The following is a 23,614-nucleotide window of genomic DNA, read 5'->3' on the forward strand; positions in this document are numbered from 1 at the left end:
TGATCCGCCCACCTCAGCCTCCCAAAGTGCTGGGATTACAGGCTTGAGCCACCGCGCCCGGCCAGGAAGTTATTGTTTAATGGGGACAGAGTTTCAGTTTCAGTTTAGCAAGACGACCAGAATTCTAGAGATAGCTGATGGTGATTATTGCACAATTTGAAAGGAATGTGCTTTATTGTTGGGTTTTTTTTTTTTTTTTTTTTTTCCAGATGGAGTTTTGTTCTTGTTGCCTAGGCTGAAGTTCAGTGACTGTTGGAGTGAGTGAACGATCTTGGCCCACGGCAACCTCCGCCTCCCAGGTGAAAGGCTTCTCCTACCTCAGCTTCCTGAGTAGCTGAGGCTACAGGCATGGGCAACCACGCCTGGCTAATTTTTGTATTGTTAGTAAAGACAGGGTTTCACCTTGTCGGTCAGGCTGCTCTCGTATTCCTAGGCTCAAGCGATCCGCCCGCCTCGGCCTCCCAAAGTGCTGGGATTACAGACGTAAGCCACCGTACCCAGCTCCTTTGTATAAATAAATGATATTGACTTTCTTCTTGCAGCTCAGGAATTAGATGTTATTAAATTTACTTAAATTTAAGAAATGGCTGGGCACGGTGGTTCACCGCTGTAATCCCAGCACTTCGGGTTGCTGAGGCAGGCGGATCGCTTGCGTCCAAGAGTTCGAGGCCAGCCTCGGCAAAAGTGAGACCCGCCCGCTCTCGGCACCGCCCCTTCCCCACCTCCTTTCCCCATCTCTACAAAAAAAAAAAACCAAAAATAAATAAATTAGTCTGGCATAGTGGTGACTGCCTGTGGTCCAGCTACGCAGGAGGCTGAGGTGGGAGGATCGCTTGAACCCCGGAGGTCGAGGCCGCAGGGAGCCATGATCGCTCCACTGAACACCAGCCTGGGCGACAAAACAAGACCTTTTCCCAAAATAGATTAAATAAATAAATAAATAAATTTAAGGAAAAAGCAATTTGATTCTAAGATAAATAGTGATAAGTGCAAGTGGTGCCGAACTAACGACTTAAATTTGGAAAACAGCGGCCCACGCGCAGAGCCCGTCCCAATTCTGGCAGCCTTTGGATTTGGCTTCCACGTTTTCCAGATTTCCCTCGGCCTCCAGCTCGCTTGGGTCAGAGGGGCCCCAGGGGCCGCGAGGGGCGGCCCACCCACGAGCCCCGCCCCCAACCGCTCACCGCCCCGCGAGCCCCGCCCCCTCCGGCCGCGAGCCCCGCCCCCTTGGCCTACTCCTCATCGGCCGCCGTTGCGCGGCGCAGAGCGGCAGCAAGATGGCGGCGCAACAGCAAGACGGCGGGGGAGCTGCGCAGCTGGCGGGGCCGGCGGCGGAGGCTGATCCCCTAGGCCGCTTCACGTGTCCCGTGTGCTTAGAGGTGTACGAGAAGCCGGTACAGGTGCCCTGCGGACACGTGTAAGCGGCGAGCCCGGGCCTGGTCGGGAGGCACTTAACTGACTGGGAAGGAAATGGAGCCGAGGAGCGAGATGCGTCTCAGGGCGGGAGCCAGAGGACCCACCCAGAGGGGCCTCCCGGTGGTGTCCCCCGGGGCTCCTAAGGGCCGTGAAAGCTGCCGGGGCGCTCTTCTGTCCCGCCCCGCTTACTTCTAAGTATCCCGTCCCTCCGCCCGTCTTAGCGGGGCAGCTGCTGTCCGTTGAGCGCCTGCGATGTTCCAGGCGGCCTGTCAGTCTCCTTCCCACACGTGATAGTGGACTCGTGCCCTGCGGGGACTTTAGGCTCGGAAGTCCGCCCTTGGAGAGCCGACGTTTCCTTTCTAGACCGCGTCGTTCTTAAAGCATAGGACATTTGGCATTGAGTCTAACTGTGGCGAGTTATTCTAATATGAACCAAAGTTGGGAGAAACGCTGAACTAGACTAAAACAACAAAAGGGAAGTCTTTATGGGGATCTGGCCAGTTTGCCCTTAGCTGTGAAAGAGGGTGGGAGTTGGCAGATGGGATTGTTAGCATTCTACTTCCTGTGTAGGAGGTTTGTTTCTTTCAGTTTTCAATTAAGCCTTCATGACCTGAATACTGTGAATAGACTGGTTATAATGATTAAAGCAGATATGTGTAAAGATGTCCAGTCCTGGGCTGTGGCCGGGGCTTTCGAGGTTGGTCGATTTGAATCTAAGCCTTGTTCCATCAGACGCACAGACACACCTGAGTTGAAAGAATTGTAGACAACGTGGCCACCTGCTTCTTGCCTCAGAATTGGCTTTTCCTCTCGTCTCTCTCAGTGCTTACCGTGGGATCACCTTGGCATTGGTCTTGGCACCCCTTCACTAGTCAGCAGGCACAGTAGCCATTGCACTCCATGGGCATTATTCTATAGCCACCCTGCAGCGGGGGAGGGTTGGCAGCCATTTTACAGGTGAATACACCGAGGGTCGGACGCTTGCCTGTCGAAAGGTCGCCGTGGCCTAACTCTTCCCAGATATACTGCAGGTGACCGTTTTAATAGTCTAGAGAACAGTGCTTGGCACCTAACTGGCTGCTTTTTGCCTCATCATGTAGCTTTAGGCTATTCCTCCTTGCAATTCAGTTAGCCTGGAACTCCTCCCCTACCCTCCCCCCCCCCCCCCCCCTTCGGGCTTCAAGTCCCTGGTTAGGTTACCTCACCAAACACCCATCCCCATCTAAATTACTTCCCCCACTTCCTTTCTGGGACTTAACTTCCTTCTCCTTGCTTGCACAGAGCAAAACTTACAGCTCATGATGGAGTGGCCATATCTTTTTTGCCCCTCAACTGACTGGAATGGCCTCTATGTGCCAGATCTTGGGGTAGACTCTGCCTTCAGAGTTTACAAATAAGTACCAATGACTCGTCAAACTATTGTAAAAATTCATTCTGCAAGTGGGAGGGTATTTCAGGGATCACACCTCTGTGCGTGGGGTGAATGATCAGGTAATGGTTGAATGAACTAGTAAGTAGTGTAAGCAAGCTTCATGAGAGTTGAAGTGGTCTTTAGCTTTTTCATTGAATCCGCTTATCCTTGGATCAGGTTTACCTGATTTTGGATTAATTCAGTGGATTTCATTTACTATTAACATTTGTAAAAAGGCTAGACCCAGCACAGTTTGCTAAATAAAGAGCAGCAAAATTTGAGATTTTCTTGAGCTGGGTGAACCTTTCCTAGGTCAGAGGGCAAGGAACTACTGGTATTCAAACCTTGGCTCTTCTCTGTCCTCGCTGTCCTAACCCCACGTGCTCAGCAGTTCAGTGCAAATTGAAGACAGATGGAAGCACCCCTGTGAGGGCAGCCTGAGTCCCCCTTAGCTCCAACCGAATGCTTTCTCCTGTGCCTACTTGATTTTTACCTTTTGTGCTTGGAAAGTTGATTATCACTACAACTCTGGCTGGGGCACTGGATTTTTATAAAACTTTATTTCAAGCCCTGAATGACTGCGTTCTCCAATCCAGTAGAATACAGCTGGAGAAAGGCAGCTGGCTGGGTGCCCAAGAGAGGAGAAGTTCTTCCTAGCACTGTGACGGAGTGGAGCGTCAGAAGGCTGAACTAGGAAAGGGCCCATAAATAGGAAATAGAAACTGAAAAGCCAGCCCAGGATATTTGAGCAGTTCAAAAGCAGTCTGGTAGTTTGGGTATGTCTCAGGCACAAAGTGACTCATGAACATTTGATAGATGAGCTGAACCTCTGTGTGTGTGCGCTTGCAAAGAGACTTCGAGCTGCTTTTATCTGCATGCTGGGTTTGGTTGCATTATACGCACTGGACCCTCTGTGCTCTCTTGGGTTCCTGTTGTCATCTGCATTTGTGAACAGGCAACAGAAGTGATGGCCACAGGCCCTGCCTGTGTCTACTGCCTTATCGCTTGCCCTTCTCACCATGGTCTACCGCATTGTGGCCCCCAAGGTCTGCCTGCCTGCCTTTCCAGTCCTCATTTGTGTGTGGCATCATCTTGGTGTGGAGCTCTGCACCCAGATCTGTGTGGCTGTCCTCATAATCAGGTCCCACCCAGCTCAAATGCCAACTCCTCAGAAGCAGCTTTCTGTGATCCCTCCAGCTGGTCTGTTTGCCATATTTCCTTCATATATTTAATCACTATCTGAAATTAACATTTGTGTTTCCCTTCACTCTAGAATGTAAGCATCATGAGAACAGGGCTTTGTCAAGTTTCCATTGCCCTTAGTGGTGAATGAATAGACTCCCTTACCTTCTCTGTACCTGGTCTGGAATTTTGCCTAACAGCATTAACATCTAACTTAGTGACAAGGAGGAAGGAGATTCTTAGAGGCAATAGAAAATGGTCAAGTGTTCAGAAGATTGCCTTTCATTATATTTCCTTAGTTCTTTCTGGCAGATTTGGTTATACTGTCTTAATCTATCAGGTTGGGTAAGTAGCCCAGGGTGTCTTCTCCATTCTTTCTGTATGCCTTATCTCAGCATTACCATCTGCCTAGGCTTTAGGATAGAAACTCGGTCATCTTTGACTTCTTTTCTTCAAAGTCAGTAAGTTATCAAGTCCTCCTGATTCTGCCTCTCCATGAATGGTTTCCTGAATCCATCCCCTACTGCTTCAGTCAGACCCTCACAGTCCTCTGCCTTTAGCTATCTGTTTGGTTTCTACGTTGTCTCTTCTCACCTTCTCACCTAAAAAAAAAAAAAAAGGAAGTAGTATAGGACTGGGTGCAGTGGTTCATGCCTGTAATCCCAGCATTTTGGGAGGCCAAGACAGGTGGATCACCAGAGGTCAGGAGTTCGAGACTAGCCTGGCTAACGTGGTGAAACCCCGTCTCTACTAAAAATACAAAATAGCTGGGTGTGGTCGCACGTGCCTGTAACCCCAGCCACTTGGGAGGCTGAAGCAGGAGAATCGCTTGAACCCGGGAGGCGGATTTTGCAGTGAGCCAAGATCGCACCATTGCACTTCAGCCTGGGCAACAGAGCACAACTCTGTCTCAAAAACAACAACAACAACAAAACTTTGTTTTCCGTGATAGCACAGAAATATTTTTCTGAAACCTGGATTTGGTCTTGTTTTGTTAATACCTTGCTTTAAACTTCTGGCTCCCTACTGCTTATGAGGAAAAGTCTGTTAGATTTTTATTTCCTCAGATACATATGAATTTTAAGCCTAAATTAGGCCTAGAATAGTCTTCCCTTCCTCTGCTAGCTGACCTCTTTTTTTAAATGTCAGATGGGTAATGGGCCAACATGTGTAATAAGGTTCGAGGGTGGCACATCTCACACATGCACATGAACACCCAGTCCTCACGTCCATGAACTACAAAAGGATCCAGCTGAACAGTTTTAAGGCTGATCAGAGACGCTGTCTCTGCAGTGTTGTTTTTTTTTCCCCCGTGAGACAGAGTCGCGCTCTGCTGCCCAGGCTGTAGTGCACAACCACCTCTGCCTCCCAGGTTCAAGCGAGTCTTCTGCCTCAGCCTCCCAATTAGCTGCGGTTATAGGCATCTGCCACCTTGCCTGGCTAATTTTGGTATTTTTAGTAGAGACAGGTTTCACCATGTTGGCCAGGCTGGTCTCCAACTCCTGACCTCGTGATCTGCCCACCTTGGCCTCCCAAAGTGCTGAGATTACAGGCATGAGCCACAGCGCCCAGCCGTCTCTGCAGTCTTTCCAGCCCTTTCCTTCTCAGGTCACAACTAGTTGCTTTTCCCTTTATGTTCCTGTAGAGCTTTGCCTTCACCTCTAATGATAGCAGCTCCCCTTTATGGTGCGTTTTGTACATGCTGGATACTCTGCCAGGGGTCTGCTATACAAACTGTATCCTCCCAGCAATCCTAGAGGTAGGTACTACTCTCTCTATTTCACAAAGTAAAGAATAAGAGTCAAGAAACCCCACTGAAGCCGGACGCGGTGGCTCAAGCCTGTAATCCCAGCACTTTGGGAGGCCGAGACGGGCGGATCACGAGGTCAGGAGATCGAGAAACACGGTGAAACCCCGTCTCTACTAAAAAATACAAAAAACTAGCTGGGCGAGGTGGCGGGCGCCTGTAGTCCCAGCTACTCGGGAGGCTGAGGCAGGAGAATGGCGTGAACCTGGGAGGCGGAGCTTGCAGTGAGCTGAGATCCGGCCACTGCACTCCAGCCTGGGTGACAGAGCAAGACTCCGCCTCAAAAAAAAAAAAAAGAAACCCCACTGAGATCCCTCAGTGGCAGGGCCTAAGGCTTGAACCCTCAACCTTAACACCTTCACTGCATATCACAGGAGTTTGCATTTGTTTCTGTAGTTGTGTGTTCTTTGTAGTCCACTCCTATCCCTCAATTCTTCTGGCCTGGAAGGACTTAGTATTTGAATTGGGAGGAGAGAGCAAGTTGTTTTTTACTCCATTATCCATTGATGTCTTTTTAAAAGTTGATCCATATTTGTTTTCTTGTCTCCATGATGCGTGACAGAGGTTCTCCGTATGTCTTGTTCTAGCTTTTGCTCTGCATGCCTGCAGGAATGTCTGAAGCCGAAGAAGCCTGTCTGTGGGGTGTGTCGCAGCGCTCTGGCACCTGGCGTCCGAGCCATGGAGCTCGAGCGGCAGATTGAGAGCACAGAGACTTCTTGCCATGGCTGCCGTAAGAATGTATGTGGAAGTAATGTGGAAGAGTCCATGTCTTTCCATGATAAGATGGGGTAAAACGTACAGCTACCATGTTGTTTCTGAAGTTAGAGCATGACTAGGTCACTAACAGCACGCGTGCATGCCAGTTACCTGTGGTGATGATGGCTGGGCTGGTTTGTTTTCATAACCTACTGGTTTTTGTTTCTTTTTTTAAGAGTTGGTTAAGTATATATTTTAGCTTTGAAAGCCATAGAAATGAGTTATCCCAGTTTTTTCCTATAAAAGATCAATTTTGGCCGGGCGTGGTGGGTCATGCCTGTAACCCCAGCTCTTTGGGAGTCCAAGACAGGAGCTTGAGGCTAGGAGTTAAGAGACCAGACTGGGCAACATAGTGAGACCTCATCTTTACAAAAAATAAAAGTAGCCGGATGTGGTGGTATGTACCTGTAGGCCCAGCTACTCAGCAGGCAGAGGCCGGAGGGATCACTTGAGCCCAGGAGTTTGGGATTACAGTGATCTGTGATCATGCCACTGCACTCCAGCCTGGCTGACAGCAAGACCCTGTCTCTTAAAAAAAAGTCAATATGAAATCATTGGATTATAGTAACAATAGCTAACATTTGAAATGCTCTTGTATAATCAGAGTCAAGTATATTTCTTTTCATACGTGTTATAACTGCTACTGGAAAGGAGAAATACTGTTGTCTTATTTTCCAAGAGATATACACAGCCTTGTTGATTTTAGAATCATTAAAAGTTTTAAAATTGCAGACCATACAAAAATACACAATAATGTAGGCTTGTTCCTCATTCCAGAGATTATTTCAAAAATGGTTCAATTTAAGGCCTGGCAAGGTAGTTCATGCCTGTAATCCCAACAATTTGGGAGGCCGAGGTGGGTGGATTGCTTGAGTCCAGGAGTTCTGGACCAACCTGGATAACATGGTGAAACCTCAGCTCTACTGAAAATACAAAAAACTAGCAGGGCATGGTGGTGTGTGCCTGTAGTCTCAGCTATTCGGGAGGCTCAGGTGAGAGGATGGCTTGAGCCCAGGGGGCAGACATTGCAGTGAGCTGAGTTCTCATCACTGCACTCCAACCTGGGCGATAGAGCTGGACTTTTTTTTGTCTCAAGAAAAAAAAAGTGATTCAGTTTCGAAAGCTACATAACATTTTCTGCCCTTTGACAAATTTTTACCAAAAGTTGGTAAAAACTGTAGAATGTTTACCAACCCAGTTGTAGAATTTTTGCAAAATGAGATCACACTATAATATATATGTTTCTTCAACTTTTTTCACTTGTTTAAATGTACATTCATTCCCAACTTTTTTTTCACTTTCAGTTTTTTTTTCTCTTACATATTGGACAGCCTTGCATGTCAGTTTCATTATTTTTAACACTTCGGTATGGATGCCCATAGTATGAATATACCTTACCATCTCCTTTTCAGAGTGATTTAGTATTAGCGATGCATAGTAGGACCATTTTAATGCTGAATAGGGCTATTTTCTATATCTTAATTGGGGGCTTCACTATTGAGGCTGGGCATGGTGGCTTATGCCTGTAATCCTATCACTTGGAGAGGCCAAGGTAAGAGAATCACTTGAGCCCAGGAGTTCGAAATCAGTCTGGGCAGCATAGTGGGACACTGTATATACCAAAACAAGCCAACAAACAAAACTAGCTGTGTGTAGTGGTGTCTGCATGTAGTCCCAGCTCCTTGGGAGGCTGAGGTGGGAAGATTGCTTGAGCCCAGGAGTTTGAGAGCAGCCTGGGGAATATAGTGGACCCAGTTTCTACAAAAAAAATTGGGGATTCCTCAGTTTGTAGCTTAAAGTCAAGTTCTTTAGCTGGAGGTGAGACAATCATCATGGTAAGCTGGAGCTCCAATCTTGGAGCATTTTTCCCCCTTTGAAGTTTACTTTTAGAAACTCAAGATACTGAATTACAGTTTCCTACTGCCTTTTTTTTTTTTTTTTTTTTTTTTTGAGACGGAGTCTCACTCTGTCGCCCAGGCTGGAGTGCAGTGGCATGATCTCGGCTCACTGCAAACTCCGCCTGTTGGGTTCACGCCATTCTCCTGCCTCAGCCTCTGGAGTAGCTGGGACTACAGGTGCCTGCCACCACGCGCGGATATATATATATGTATACATATATATGTATATATCTCTTGTTTTGTTTTGTTTTGTATTTTTAGTAGAGGCGGGGTTTCACCGTGTTAGCCAGGATGGTCTCGATCTCCTGACCTTGTGATCCGCCCACCTCGGCCTCCCAAAGTGCTGGGATTACAGGTGTCAGCCACTGCACCCGGTCTCTTCATCTTTATTTATGCATGCATAATGTGGTTTTTGGTTTTGTTTTGTTTTTTTTTTTGAGACGGAGTCTGGCTTTGTTGCCCGGGCTGGAGTGCAATGGTATGGTCTCGGCTCACTGCAACCTCTGCCTCCCTGGCTCAAACCATCCTCCCACCTCAGCCTCTCAAGTAGCTGGCACTACAGGCATGTGTCACCACGCCCACCTAATTTTTTTTGTATTTTTAGTAGAGACAGAGTTTTCATGTTGCCCATGCTGATCTGAAACTTGGGAGTGCAAAGTGATGGTCCACCTCAGCCTCCCTCAGGATTACAGGTGTGAGCCACCACGCTCCGCCCATGATGGGCTTTTTGTTTGTTTTACTGTGTGCTTTTGCTTTTCTCCATTTTCAAGATTAGTTATTGTATGGTTGGCATGCCTCTAAAAATGTTTTTCTTTCCTTCCCTCTTTTCTTCAATTCTTAAAACTTTCTTTCTTTTTAGAAAACCTGTAATGAAGCACTATTCTCTGGGTTTTCTTCTCTTTCTATTTTACTATTGCACAGCCTAGATTTTATGTGAAAGGTTGGGCCGGGCATGGTAGCTCACACCTGTTAGCCCAGCACTTTGGGAGGCCAAGGCAGGCATATCACTTGAGGTCAGGAGTTCGAGACCATCCTGGCTAACACGGTGAAACTCCATCTCTACTAAAAATATGGAAATTAGCTGGGCATGATGGCACACGCCTGTAACCCCAGCTACTCAGGAGGCTGAGGTGGGAGAATCACTTGAACCCGGGAGGCAGAGGTTGCAGTGAGCCAAGATGGTGCCACTGCACTTCAGTCTGGACAACAGAGTGAGTGAGACTCCGTCTCAAAAAAAAAAAAAGAATTTAGATTTTAAAGATTATTTCTCAGAGTCTGGTGATTGATACTTTAATCAGGGTTGGTGGCTTTTATATGTTTTACCTAAATGATCACTTTTCTGTGCTGCACATAACAGAATGTGGTTTTTGGCTTGCTATAAGGAGACTAGTTTAAATGCTAGTATAGAAAACTTTTAACAACATCCTAGATTTGGAACTTGTCTGTGAGCACACAGCCTGTCATGAATAGGAGCAAACCTCTAGAAGAGTTATTTTAGAGTGGAAGCGGATATCCTGATTTAGTCAAATAAAATAGCAGCCTTGTTATTAATGGGAAATCTGCAATAATCAGGGTTTCAGCCCCATCAGCATAGTCAGGAGTCTGGTGAGATTATTTGCCAGGGTGGTGTAGGTCTAGTTTTCTTTGCACCCTTGTTTGGGACTACATTTGGCCTGTTACAAGGTCCTCACTAACTTGTGGGCTCTGATTCTTCCTATTTGAGTTCTTCCTATCCAAGATCCGGTCCCACGTGGCTACTTGTTCCAAATACCAGAATTACATCATGGAAGGTGTGAAGGCCACCATTAAGGATGCATCTCTTCAGCCAAGGTAAATGACTCAGTCTCCCCTTAGGTGGAGGTCATCTCTTGCTATTAATACAAAGAGGTTGGACACCTTGCATGGTCAGGGGTTTAGTTGTATGAATTGTTATGCTGGCTAAAGCTGATACAAGTATTTTGGGAGGAGTATGCAAGGGAGGACTCTGGTGTTCACTTCAGTTGTTAGCTGAGCTATTCTTTTTTTCTTTTTTGAGACGGAGTCTCGCTCTGTTGTCTGGGCTGGAGTGCAGTCGCGCAATCTCAGCTCACTGCAACCTCTGCCTCCCGGGTTCAAGAGATTCTCCTACCTCAGTCTCCCGAGTAGCTGGGATTACAGGCACCTGCCAGTAATCCTGACTAAATTTTATATTTTTTAGTAGAGACAGGGTTTCGCCATGTTGGCCAGACTAGTCTTGAACTCCTGACCTCAGGTGATCCTCCTGCCTTGGCCTGTTGGGATTACAGGTGTGAATCACCATGTCCGGCCAGCTGAGCTATTGTCTTCAAAACACTTGATCTGAGTCTAAAGTGATCATCAGCGTCCTTGTCGTTACACATTCGGTGAGCTTTGCTCCTTTTGGGAGTGTGCTGTGTTTGAAGTTGAATGGAAAGGTACTCACAGAAAAATTTTCTTTTTTCCTGTCTTTCACCTTCCAGGAATGTTCCAAACCGTTATACCTTTCCTTGTCCTTACTGTCCTGAGAAGAACTTTGATCAGGAAGGACTTGTGGAACACTGCAAATTATTCCATAGCACGGATACCAAATCTGTGGTAAGAGTAACCTTTTTTTTTTTTTTCTCTTAAACTTTATTATGGGAAAGGATCAAGCTTGGAGAAAAATGATGGGATTAGTAAAATGAACTCCTGTGTGCCCTACACCTAGATTCACAGATTGTTAACATTTTACCATATTTGCTTAACCATGCTCTATAATACACACTTTTTGCTGACCACTTGGGAATAAGCTACAGATACCATGACTTTTTTGTACCCTGAATAGTTTGCACCCTGATACAGGAGTGTGTATGTCTTAAGAACAAGAGTGTTTTCCTGGAAAATTATATTTTTGTGTGTATAATCATATTCAAGAAATTTAACATTGATACAATCTAATATCTAACATAAAATTCATGTTTTAATTTTAACAATGGTAATGTCCTTCATAGCAATTTTCCCCTCCCCCCAAAGCAGAGGCAGGGATGGTACATGAGTTCTCTGGGTGCTACATTAAGTCATGTGATATCTATTGTTGCTAACATTAACTTGGATCCCTTGGTATCCACCAAATTTCTCCATGAAGCTTTTGGAAGTAACTTCTTCGTATTTGTGGGGAAAGAGGATTTAGGTGAAATTATTAGGAAAAGGCTTATCAATCCTTGGACATTTTACTCAGATATCACTGACTGGCATGTGTAGTCTCCTTTTAAAAAAAAAAAAAAACATAGGCCAGGCACGGTGGCTCACACCTGTAATCCCAGCACTTTGGGAGGCCAAGGCGGGTGGATCACTTGAGGTCAGGAGTTCCAGATCAGCCTGGCTAACATAGTGAAACCCCATCTCTACTGAAAATACAAAAATTAGCCAGGCATGGTGGTACGCACCTTTAATCCCAGCTACTTGGGAGGCTGAGGCATGAGAATTGCTTGAACCCGGGAGGCAGAGGTTGCAGTGAACTGAGATCATGCCACTGCATTCCAGCCTGGGCAACAGAATGAAACTCCCAAAAAAAAAAAAAAAGTATTTGTTCCATCTCAGCAATGCATTACCTTTCTCTCAATGTGATTGACAGACTAGGTCTTTTTTTATAGTTAGGTGTATACTTCTTCTATAGTTTTGTTTTAATTTTTCCATTTATCTCATACTGCTTCTCTTGAACTACATACTCTGTTGTATGGGCAGCCTTCAGCTCCATTGCTGTAAACAGTGGTGCAGAGATTTTAGAATTTTAATGAGCTTTTGTGAGAGTACTAGGGCAGCTATCAGTGCTCATCTTAAGATAGAACTGGCCATTTTGAGAAACATATCTTTGCCTGTATCTATGTATGTTTATAAGCTAAATTCTTAGATACAGATTGACTTGGTTAAATGTTACTTGCACTCATAATTTTGTTGGATACTATTATTGCTGAACTTTTCTGGTATGGCAGCCTAATTTTCTGTCTTTTTCCCCTCCTTTGGCTTCTGAAATCCCTCTGATTATGTTGTCTATGTTGAGGCTTTCTCTTCAGCCTTTGGCCCTCTGTTCTGTCTTCCTCTTCCTCTGCAAGTTCTTAACTCTGCGTTTCTCCCTTCCCTTTGGAAGCCATCTCCTTTTCAGTCTCTAGTCCCGTCCTATGTTCTAGCTCCCCAGCTACAGCTGCCTGTCCACCTCTTCCACTCAGTCTTCTACCATCCCAGATTTCTCTCATGTCAGTCCCCTTTATCACTGTATCCTCTTTGCTGTGGGGTAGGGTTGCACCTTTAAGTGGGGGCACTTAGGTCATCTCTCTCCCTGGCATGAGTTTTCCATGCTCACTGGTCTGGTCATTTGCATGTGTTGACAGTAACCGCCACCTTCTGGCCTTTTCTCCGTGCTGCTACCTCTTCTGGAGCAGCATTTTTTTTTTGAGACAGAGTCTCACTCTGTTTCCCAGGCTGGAGGCTGGAGTGCAGTGGCACAATCTCAGCTCACTGCAACCTCCACTTCCAGGGTTCAAGCAATTCTCATGCCTCAGCCTCCCAAGCAGCTGGGACTACAGGTGTGTGCCACCATGCCCAGCTAATTTTTGTAAGTTTAGTAGAGAAAGTGTTTCACCATGTTGGCCAGGCTGGTCTCAAACTCCTGACCTCAGGTGATCTACCGCTTTTGGCCTCCCAAAGTGCTGGGATTACAGGTGTGAGCCACTGTGCCTGGCCTGGAGCACCCTATCATGTTCTCTTTGCCTTTCCAAATACCTCCCAATCTTCAAAACCCAAATCAACCTGCTGCATGAGGGCTTTTTGGCCCCATCCCCCTTACCTGAGTATTTCCTTTGTTAAGATGCATGTGAAGGCTGTGTTTTACTTCCCTGGGACATCGCTCATTGGCTTATTTTCTTAGTTTTCCTCGTGCTTTTGGATTGTCTTCTGTGCTGGATTGGAAGGCCAGTCTAGGCCCCCCACCAGGCTGACTCACTTCTCTGCCTACAGTAGGGAATGAGAAAGGGTGGTATCATGATTTGAACTTTACCCACTCCCACGTGTCATTTGACTTGAGTAGGAAATTTGCAGTGTTTTCTGGGCTGCTGATGTGCACAGGAAGGAGTTACTGGCCCTGGACAGTATGTCAGGAAAGCTGTCCTGGAAGAAAGGAGGCCAGACACAGGCTACAGAGGGCTGGTGCAAGCTTGGAAATTGGGTGCCTAAGACCTTGCTTTTGTGTTGAAAGGTTTGTCCGATATGTGCCTCGATGCCCTGGGGAGACCCCAACTACCGCAGCGCCAACTTCAGAGAGCACATCCAACGCCGGCACCGGTTTTCTTACGACACTTTCGTGGTAAGTCTGGAGCCTAGGCTCTGATCCCTCCCCTGGGGGGAATGACACGGCTACTTCACTCTTCTCAAAAGGGGAAGTGGGGCCCCCCCCAGTGTTGAACTTTGTCACTGTTGTGATGGGCTTCCAGTCTGTATACTGGATACAGTGATAAAGGGGATTGTCAAGAGAGAAATCTGGGATGGTAGAAGACTGAGTGAAAGAGGTGAGCAGGCAGCTGTAGCTGGGGAGCTAGATGGGCTTCCAGTATGTATACTGTAGCTACTATACAGTTTCTATTCATGGGCCAGGCAGGTGGCCAGAGTGACATTTATTTGTTTATTTGAGATGGAGTCTCACTCCATCGCCCAGGCTGAAGTGCAATGGCATGATCTCAGCTCACTGCAACCTCCACCTCCTGGGTTCAAGTGATTCTCCTGCCTCAGCCTCCTGAGTAGCTGGGACTACGGACGCATGCCACCATGCCCTGTTGATTTTTGTACTTTTAGTAGAGACAGAGTTTCACTATGTTGGCCAGGCTGGTCTCGAACTCCTGACTTCGTGATCCGCCCACCTTGGCCTCCCGAAGTGTTGGGATTACAGGCGTGAGCCACCACGCCCCGCCCAGAGTGACATTTAAGAAGATGATCTGGGCCAAGCACAGTGGCTCACGCCTGTAATCCCAGCACTTTGGGAGGCCAAGGTGGGCGGATCACGAGGTCGGGGTTCGAGACCAGCCTGGCCAACATAGTGAAACCCTGTCTCTACTAAAAATACAAAAAATTAGTCGGGTGTGGTGGCGGGTGCCTGTAATCCTAGCTACTTGGGAGGCTGAGGCAGGAGAATCGCTTGAACCTGGGAGGCGAGGTTGCAGTGAGCCAAGATTGCGCCACTGCACTCCAGCCTGGGCAACAGAGCGAGACTCTGTCTCAAAACAAAACAAAACACGAAGATGATTTGGTCAGTCTTGAGACAGAGACAGTGATGCTTGCTCTTTCCATCTCCTAGCCCTGCCCCCAAAGTTTTGTCTACTTTTCTTGTGGTTTATATAACTTCTGCCTGTTATAGAACTTGGTTTGGGGCCAGGTGTGGTGGTTCATACCTATAATCCTAGCATTTTGGGAGGCTGAGGCAGGTGGATCGCTTGAGCTCAGGAGTTTGAGACCAGCCTGGGCAACATGGTAAAACCTTGTCTCTGCAAAAAGATATAAAAATTAATCAGTTGGTGGTTCCTGCCTGTAGTCCCAGCTACTTTGAGGGAGCTGGGACAGAAGGATCTCTTGAGCCCAGGAGGCAGAGGTTGCAGTGAGCTGAGATCATGCCACTGTACTGCAGCCTGGGCAACAGAATGAGACCCTGTCTCAAAAAAAAAAAAAAAAAAAACCAAAAAAAAAAACCAATTTGGACTTGGGAGGCTCAAGCTCACATGTCCATGGGGACCATAATTGAAATGATCCTCCTGAGGATTTCCAAGCCGGTTGTGTCCGACTCTATGCTGCCATCACCTCCACCCCTTGTTTTCCTGTGGAAATGCAGGCGCAGCATTGCCTAGCTTCTCCATTCCCCCACCCCATGCTTAAGCAGGACAGGAAAATTTCACAGGAAGTTTCACAGGTTTTAATTATCTTCAAAAGTACTTCAGGTCAAATAGCATATATCCAGTAGCCAAATACGGCTGTCAGGTTTATATTCTTTCCCTAGAGCTGGGTGGTTTCAAAGGGGCACACTGTTGTCTTGGCATTATAGTAATAGGTAAATTTGGCCAACTATATCAGGTAAACCTCCTACGTATATAGATGTCAGGTTAGGATTTTAGAGTGGTGTTCGGTCTTAATGGCTGAATTTCAGTATCTAAGAAAGCAAGCTCTTTCCTAAATTATCATAAAGAATATTTATTCTCAGTCTGACAGTGTCTGAAACTCAGACTTCAGAATAACTCCCTTTTTGTTAATGTGACACAGATGAATGTAATTCCTAAAAATGCCTCATTAAAGAGGGCTGGTTGCACTATAGTTTCTGCTGTACTGTATGGCTCTAAAAAACTGATTCTGTACTGGGCACTGATTCCACCTCTCAGAAACAACTCTTCAGCTCAGTGCATCTGCGTGCTCTGTTTCAACAAACTTATAAACGTTCTGAGTACTTGGTCTGTGCCAGGCTCCATTCATGTACTGTCTGGGTCTCTCAATCTCCATTTAAGGGAGGCATCCTTATCTTCATTTAAGAATAAGGCAGCAGACTGGCCAGGTGCAGTGGCTCACACCTGTAATCTCAGCACTTTGGGAGGCCGAGGCGGGTAGATCACGAGATCAAGAGATTGAGACCATCCTAGCCAACATGGTGAAACCCTATCTCTACTAAAAATACAAAAGTTAGCTGGGCATGGTGGCACACGCCTGTAGTCCCAGCTACTTGGGAGGCTGAGGCAGGAGAATCGCTTGAACCTGGGAGGCAGAGGTTGCAGTGAGCTGACATTGTGCCACCGTACTCCAGCCTGGCAACAGAGTGAGACTCCATCCAAAAAAAAAAAAAAAAAGAATAAGGCAGCAGAGACAGATTAATTTTCCCAAAGTTACATAGCTAGCATCACAGACAGTTGAATCAGGGATCCAGTTCCTGGCAGCCTGCTCCAGATCCAGTTGCTAGGCTGTCCTGCTTCTACTGAAAGCCAGTCTTTGCATCTGGGAACAGTTGCTGAGGCTGCATGTCTGTTTTTGCCCTTAGGATTATGATGTTGATGAAGAGGACATGATGAATCAGGTGTTGCAGCGCTCCATCATCGACCAGTGAGCAGAGTCTGTGCTTGCTGTCTGTCTCATGTTCCAGAGCTTCCATTACATATTAAACGTGAAACCTATGACTCCTGTACCTTACCTGTTCAACAGACCTGAAAATGAGCCATGGCATTGGGACAGGGTCACTTCTGACAGGGGAAATGGGTCCCCAGGTCAGCCCTCCTCTTCCCTTTGGGCTCTTGCCAAAGCTGTCTTCCCCTACTGTTAACCTTGTTTGTCACATGGTTGAGTTTGTGTTGGTTCTCGGCTACTTTCTGGAGCTTCTGCCGCCTCCTGTGGAAGAGAATCTAGCTTCTCCACCTCTTGTTTCACACTCATTCCTCCCATCCAGTGTTTGTCTCTCGAGTCCTGCAAGCCAGCCAGGACCTTTTCTGGGTCATGAATAGCACAGTGAAGCAAGCGTCTCCTTTCCTTGTCCCCGAGGTGTGCAGACTCTGGCAGCCGTGTACCTGACCAGAGCTGAAGCTTCCGCTGGGCTGTGGGGTTGCCAGAAGCTGGGGTTGCCATCCCGGGGTACATGTCACCAGTCCTCTTGGGGTTTTGCACCATCTGATGCTGGATGTTTTGATTAGTGATATTTTCCTAATACTACATATCCTTAGAGTTCACTGGTTCAGTCTTAAATGCCTGCATGGTGCCTTTTTAGGATAAGGTATAACCATATATTTTTGGTGGAAGTGTTTCTGGGTTAGGGAAGTTAAAGTCTGTTTATCCATAAGTGGGGAGGAGGGTCAGCGAAGAGAAGTGGGAGGGCCAGAGCTTTTTGGTTCTGATTTACAAATTAATGAAGTAGTTTCAAACAACGCGGTCATGTTTACCTCTCCATTTGGGAGCCTGCCTAATTCTTACTCTAGAAGCACAAAAAAAGAATCCTCAGATGAATTAGAAGAAAGAAGTTTGGGGACTCAGCGGATACTAGTTCTTTTACCTTCTGCTTGGTAACTTAGATTAAACTGAGCATTGTTTTTCTATCACATATGTTTTCCTTATGACACTGGTTTCGACATGTAAAATGTGTTTGAAAACCTGCTTTGTAGATGCAGAGAGAAGCTGTAGGAAACCCAGTACCGCCCCCTGGTCTGTTGTGACGAGACATTGTTCATAAGGCACAGCACATCGCATGATGAATAGTTGTTAATAAAAGCTGTTGCTGGAAACTTGCTTTAGTAACAGCTCAAGAAGCTTGGAGTTCATATTTCACAAATATTAATAAATACAAGTCCAAGAGCTGTCAGCCTAATCTGTAGGAGCAGAACCTCTGACCAAAAGGCATATGGGTTTAGGTTGGTTCTTTGATGTCATATGTCTCTAATGGGGCTGCAAGTGACCTTGTGCTTGTACACTGCTGCTGCGGGGCTCCGTGCCTGCCGGTGAAGAGCTGCAGATGCCAAGAAGCCAGCAAAGACAGGGCCCACTGGAAAAAATAGTTCTTTCATTAGTATTTCTCGGGAGGACCCAAAGTTAAGGTCAGCTTGTTCACTGTAATTTCTGGAAAAAGTTCTCTCAGACCTTCCTGAATTCAGATCATCTCAGAAGTCTGGAGGGAAATCTGACGAAACCTTCATTTGAGGGAACTGATATGAGTGTATGTCCACCTCACTGGTGGCACCAAGAAACTTATTTCCTTGTATTAAGTGCACTTCTTGTATTTCTAGTAAGATGACTTTCCAGAAAGTGAGATTTGTTATGTTCTGGCTTTTAAAGGTCAAATATAAATAAATTTCATAACTTAATGTAACTGGGAAGCTATGGTTCTTGTTTTCATTCAACACCATTTGCCACAGCATGGGCCTGGGGAACCTCCAGGAGATTGTTAACCCTTTCTAGAAGGGAAGTTCTTGCTTGTTGCTGAGTCGTATTTGGTGTCTAATCTCTGACGCCACCAGCTGGGCCTCATGGTGCCTGTCCTCTGTAAAAAGAACACTTGTTACAGTTGGGAGGCTCTGGGCGCTGAGAAGTGACAGTGCTCCATATAGCAAGGTTTTAGACATGCGGCTTCCGCTGCGTGTGCATAACAGCAGCAGTGCTGAGGGCTTGTAGTAAAGGGACTCTGCAGGGTCAGGTTTCAGGTCTTGGATGTGTTTAAGTTCATACTCTGCTGTGAGCTGTGGGGCGTCTAGTGAATATTTTCTGAACCTGTCTCCTATGAAGTGGAGATAATTTTATCTGCCTCTTAAGGATGCTAGGATCCAAGGAGCAAAGTATACAGAGCTCTCCCTGCACAGCATCGTGGGTGCCCACTGTAGTGTTTGGCTGCTTGAGCTTCATTCCAATCCCATAGAAACCTTAGTTTTTTTTTTTTTTTTTTTTAGTAAGAGGGTCTCACTATGTTGCCTGGGCTGGGCTTGAACCCCTGGGCTCAGGTGGTCCACCTTGGCCTCCTAAAGTGCTGAGATTACAGGTGTCAGCCACCGAACCTGGCCTGGAACCTGTTTGTTTTGTTTTGCTTTTTTGAGTTGGGGTTCCACTCTTTTTGCCCAGGCTGGAGTGCAGTGGTGCAGTCTTGGCTCACTGCAACCTCTGCCTCCCAGGTTCAAGTGATTTTTGTGCCTCAGTCTCCCGAGTAGCTGGGATTACAGGCGCCCACCACCATACCCAGCTAATTTTGTATTTTTAGTAGAGATGGTGTTTCATCATGTTGGTCAGGCTGGTCTCCTGACCTCATGTGATCCGACTGCCTCAGCCTCTGAAAGTGCTGGTATTACAGGTGTGAGCCACCGCACCCGGCCCTGAAACCTCATATTTAATACAGCCAGCATCTCCAATCTTCACCCATGCCCTCTTTTGTATTATTCCATCTTGCAGTGGTAACTACCCCAGCCAGATACCTGGGAGGCCTCTTCCGCCTCCATATCCATGCAGGCCACCTTTGTCTAAGTATCGGTTGAGTCCTGGACTCCAGTTACCTCAGAGAACTGCAATTTGTGCCTGTTTCTTTGAGGTCTGACATCCTCTGGAAATGAAATCCTGTGTCATGCCAAAACAGGTCGAGAAAATGACATTTGAACTGAGACATTAGTCCTTGTCCAGCTCCCTCTTCAAGGCGCTCTTGATCCCTCCCTCTTTTCACAGAAGTTGCTTCTGTTGACTTTTCAGCTGGGAGGCCCTCCTGGTTTCTCTTCTCAGTTCTCTGCCATATTCCTATTCTGTTTCCTCGGCAGCCTGCTCCTCCTGGTTCCCTTCTCCTCGCTAGTGGGATTCCTCAGGCTCTGCTCCCACTCACCCTATGTTCCCTTCCTGGGCAGATTCACCCACTCACCCCTCTGCCGTTGGTCTTCATTACCATTCTTGTGTCAGTGCACCCAGAACGATGATCCTAGGCCTGACAGCTCTCTGGAGCTCTAGGCCAGCTTCCTCGTAGACCTGCTCAGCTGTGTGATTTAAAGGCATCCTAGGCTGGGTGTGGTGGCTCACGCCTGTAATCCCAGCACTTTGGGAGGCCGAGGCAGGAGTTCGAGACCAGACTGACCAACATGGAGAAACCCCATCTCTACTAAAAATACAAAATTAGCCAGATGTGGTGGCACATGCCTGTAATCCCAGCTACTCTGGAGGCTGAGGCAGGAGAATCACTTGAACCCGGGAGGCAGAGGTTGTGGTGAGCCAAGATTGCACCATTGCAGTCCAGCCTGGACAACAAGAGCGAAACTCTGTCTCTAAATAAATAAATAAATAAAGGCATTCTAAGTTCTGCATGACTCAAACTGAACTCATCCACCACCTTCCTACCACCCCACGCTGTCTGCTCGGCTTCTCTTTCCCAGCAGACATAACCACCATCCTTGTAATTGCTCAAGAATTAACCCACACCTCATCTTTAACTCCTTGTCCACCTCCATGCCCCATATTACCAAATCAAGTTAATTTTATTTATTTTTATTTTTTTGAGACGAAGTCTCGCTCTGTTGTCTCAAGTTAATTTTAGCTCTTAAATAACACATTTGGGCCAGGTGTGGGGGCTCACACCTGTAATTCCAGCACTTTGGGAAGCCTAGGCGGGCAGATCACTTGAAGTCAGGGGTTTGAGACCAGCCTGGCCAACATGATGAAACCCCGTCTCTACTAAAAATACAAAAATTAGCTGGGCATGGTAGTGGGTGCCTGTAATCCCAGCTACTCGGTGGGCTGAGGCAGGAGAATCACAGAACCCTGGACGCAGAGGTTGCAGTGAGCCGCAGTTGCGCCACTCCAGCCTAGGTGACAGAGTGAGGCACTGTCTCAAAAAAATAATAAAAAAGAAATAATGTCAGCAAAGCCTGAGTCCTGTCCTCTCACTCTCCCCCCCTGGACAGCATGAGCTTCACCACTCCACCTTCTCCACCAACTACCCTACCGGTCCCTGGGCTCTGTCCAGACGCCTAGCTATGGCACCTTGCTGGTCAGCAGCCCAGTCAGCATCTATGCAGGCACCAGGGGCTCTGGTTCCCGGATCTCCAAATCCTGCTCCACCAGCTTCTGGGGTGGCATGGGGTCCGGGGACCTGTCCATGGGGATGGCTAGGGATCTGGCAGGAATGGGAGGCATCCAGAATGAGAAGGAGACCATGCAAAGCCTGAACGACCTTCTGGCCTCCTACCTGGACAGAATGAGGAGCCTGGAGACCAAGAACCAGAAGCTGGAGAGCAAAATCCGGGAACACCTGGAGAAGAAGGGACCCAGGTCAGAGACTGGAGCCATTACTTCAAAACCATCGAGGACCTAAGGGCTCAGATCTTCACAAATACCGTGGACAATGCTCGCATCGTTCTGCAGGTCGACAGTGCCCATCTTGCTGACTTTAGAATCAAGTAGGAAACAGAGCTGGCTATGTGCCAGTCTGTGGAGAGCAACATCCATGGGCTCCACAAGGTCATTGATGACATCAGTGTCACTTGGTTGCAGCTGGAGACAGAGATCGAGGCTCTCAAGGAGGAGCTGCTCTTCATGAAGAAGAACCACAAAGAGGAAGTAAAAGGCCTACAAGCCCAGATTGCCAGCTCTGGGTTGACCATGGAGGTAGATGCCCCAAATCTCAGGACCTCGGCAAGATCATGACAGACATCCGGGCCCAACATGACGAGCTGACTCAGAAGAACTGAGAGGAGCTGGACAAGAACTGGTCTCAGTAGACTGAGGAGAGCACCACAGTAGTCACCACGCAGTCCACCAAGTTGGAGCTGCTGAGATGACTCTCACAGAACAGATGTACACTCCTTGGAGATCTATCTGGACTCCATGAGAAATCTGAAGGCCAGCTTGGAGAACAACCTGAGGGAGGTGGAGGCCTGCTATGCCCTGCAGATGGAACAGCTCAGCGGGATACTGCTGCACCTGGAGTCAGAGCTGGCATAGACCCAGGCAGAGAGATAGCACTAGGCCCAGGAGTAGGAGGCCCTGCTGAACATAAGGTCAAGCTGGAGGCTGAGATCACCACCTACTGCCGTCTGCTGGAAGAGAGCGAGGACTTCAATCTGGGTGATGCCGTGGACAGCCGCAACTCCATGCAAACCATCCAAAAGACCACTACCCACCAGATAGTGGATGGCAAAATGGTGTCTGAGACCAATGACACCAAAGTTCTGAGACATTAAGCCAGTGGAAGCAGGGTACCCTTTGGGGAACAGGAGGTCAATAAAAAGTTCAGAGGTAAAAAAACCGAAAACACACATTTGTGTTTTCTTATCATCCCACTGGCACCTACATCTTAAAAGCCACTGTGATCTCATCTGAAATATTGCCACAACTTTCCATTTGACCTCTGTCCATTGCTGCCCAGCCAACATCCAATCCCTTGCCACCAAGCAGCCAGAAGGATCTTCCAAAAATCCAAATGTGACCATATCCTTTAAAACCCTTCAGTGGCTTCAGTTACCCTCAAAGCCCCACACCCCACAGGGTCCTCAAGACCCTGTGACCTTTGCCAACTGCCTCCCTCTCCAACCTCGGCTTCTTGTGATTCTACGTTTCAGAATCAAAACGTAGTCACTAGTGTTAAACAAAACAACCCTGACACCAAGAGCGAAACTGCCTCTCAAAAAAACCCCAAAAAACCCTGACACATAGTCAGGGAAGGCTATGCAATGAATGCTTGTATGCCTAATAACAAAAACTATCACAAAAGATTCACAAACATCACAAAACAACCTTGCACAAAGGCCGTCGCAATGCAACTTTTTTTTTTTTTTTTTTTTTGAGACAGTTTCACTCTTGTTGCCCAGGCTGGAGCATAATGGCATGATCTTGGCTCACTGCAACCTCTGCCTCCCAGGTTCAAGTGATTCTTCTGCCTCAGCCTCTCTAGTAGCTGAGATTACAGGCGCGCACCACCATGCCCGGCTAATTTTTGTATTTTTAGTAGACACAGGGTTTCACTATGTTGGCCAGGCTGGTCTTGAACTCCTGACCTCAGGTGATCTTCCCACCTCAGCCTCCTAAAGTGCTTGGATTACAGGCATGACCCACTGCACCCAGCCCGGAATGCAACTTTATACAAAAAATACTTCTACAAGGACATCTGCTTAGCAACTGCCTGTACAACCTCACACTGCCGACACCCTTGTTAATGATCTTTGTAGCCAAAGATAAATTAAAAAAAAAATTACCTGCCCAGCGCAATGGCTCCCACCTATAATCCCAACATTTTGGGAGGCCCGAGGCAAGAGGATCGCTTGAGGCCAGGAGTTAGAGACCAGTCTGGCCAACATAGTGAGATCTTGTCTTTGAAAAAAAAATTAATTATGTAGGCTGGGCACGGTGGCTTATGCCTGTAATCCCAGAACTTTGGGAGGCAGAGATAGAAGGATCGCTGGAGCCCAAGAGTTCCAGCCCAGGAGTTCGAGACCAAAGCCAGACCCACCTCTTAAAAAAAAAAAAAAAAAAAAATTAGCTGGGTGTGGTGACACCTGCCTCTGGTCCCAGCTATTCAGGAGGCTGAGGCAGGAGGATTGCTTGAGCCCAGGAGGTTGATACTGCAATAAGCCAAGATTGTACCACTGCACCCCAGCCTGGATGACGCAACAGGACCCTGTCTCAAAGATAAAAAATAAAATTTTTAAAAAG

At 47.1% G+C, this 23,614-nt stretch overlaps 1 protein-coding gene and 1 pseudogene across 2 annotated transcripts; both read left to right on the forward strand.

The window, feature by feature from the left end:
• The first annotated feature begins 1,218 nt into the window (after window positions 1-1,218).
• On the forward strand, window positions 1,219-18,310 carry RNF114 (ring finger protein 114). Of its 2 annotated transcripts, XM_011993193.1 has the most exons (6): window positions 1,219-1,417; window positions 6,404-6,554; window positions 10,194-10,300; window positions 10,948-11,062; window positions 13,698-13,805; window positions 16,506-18,310. In XM_011993193.1, exons 1-6 carry the CDS (start codon window positions 1,278-1,280, stop codon window positions 16,569-16,571), a joined length of 687 nt encoding a protein of 228 aa, XP_011848583.1. In that variant the 5' UTR covers window positions 1,219-1,277; the 3' UTR covers window positions 16,572-18,310. The 2 variants fall into 2 exon arrangements, with proteins under 2 accessions (XP_011848583.1, XP_011848584.1); XM_011993194.1 differs by lacking the exon at window positions 13,698-13,805.
• A 2,740-nt stretch (window positions 18,311-21,050) lies between these two features.
• LOC105548947 lies at window positions 21,051-22,146 on the forward strand (annotated as a pseudogene).
• Window positions 22,147-23,614: the final 1,468 nt, after the last annotated feature.

The sequence above is a fragment of the Mandrillus leucophaeus genome, unplaced genomic scaffold, assembly GCF_000951045.1.
Source record: "Mandrillus leucophaeus isolate KB7577 unplaced genomic scaffold, Mleu.le_1.0 Scaffold428, whole genome shotgun sequence".
NCBI classification, from domain to species: Eukaryota; Metazoa; Chordata; class Mammalia; order Primates; family Cercopithecidae; genus Mandrillus; species Mandrillus leucophaeus.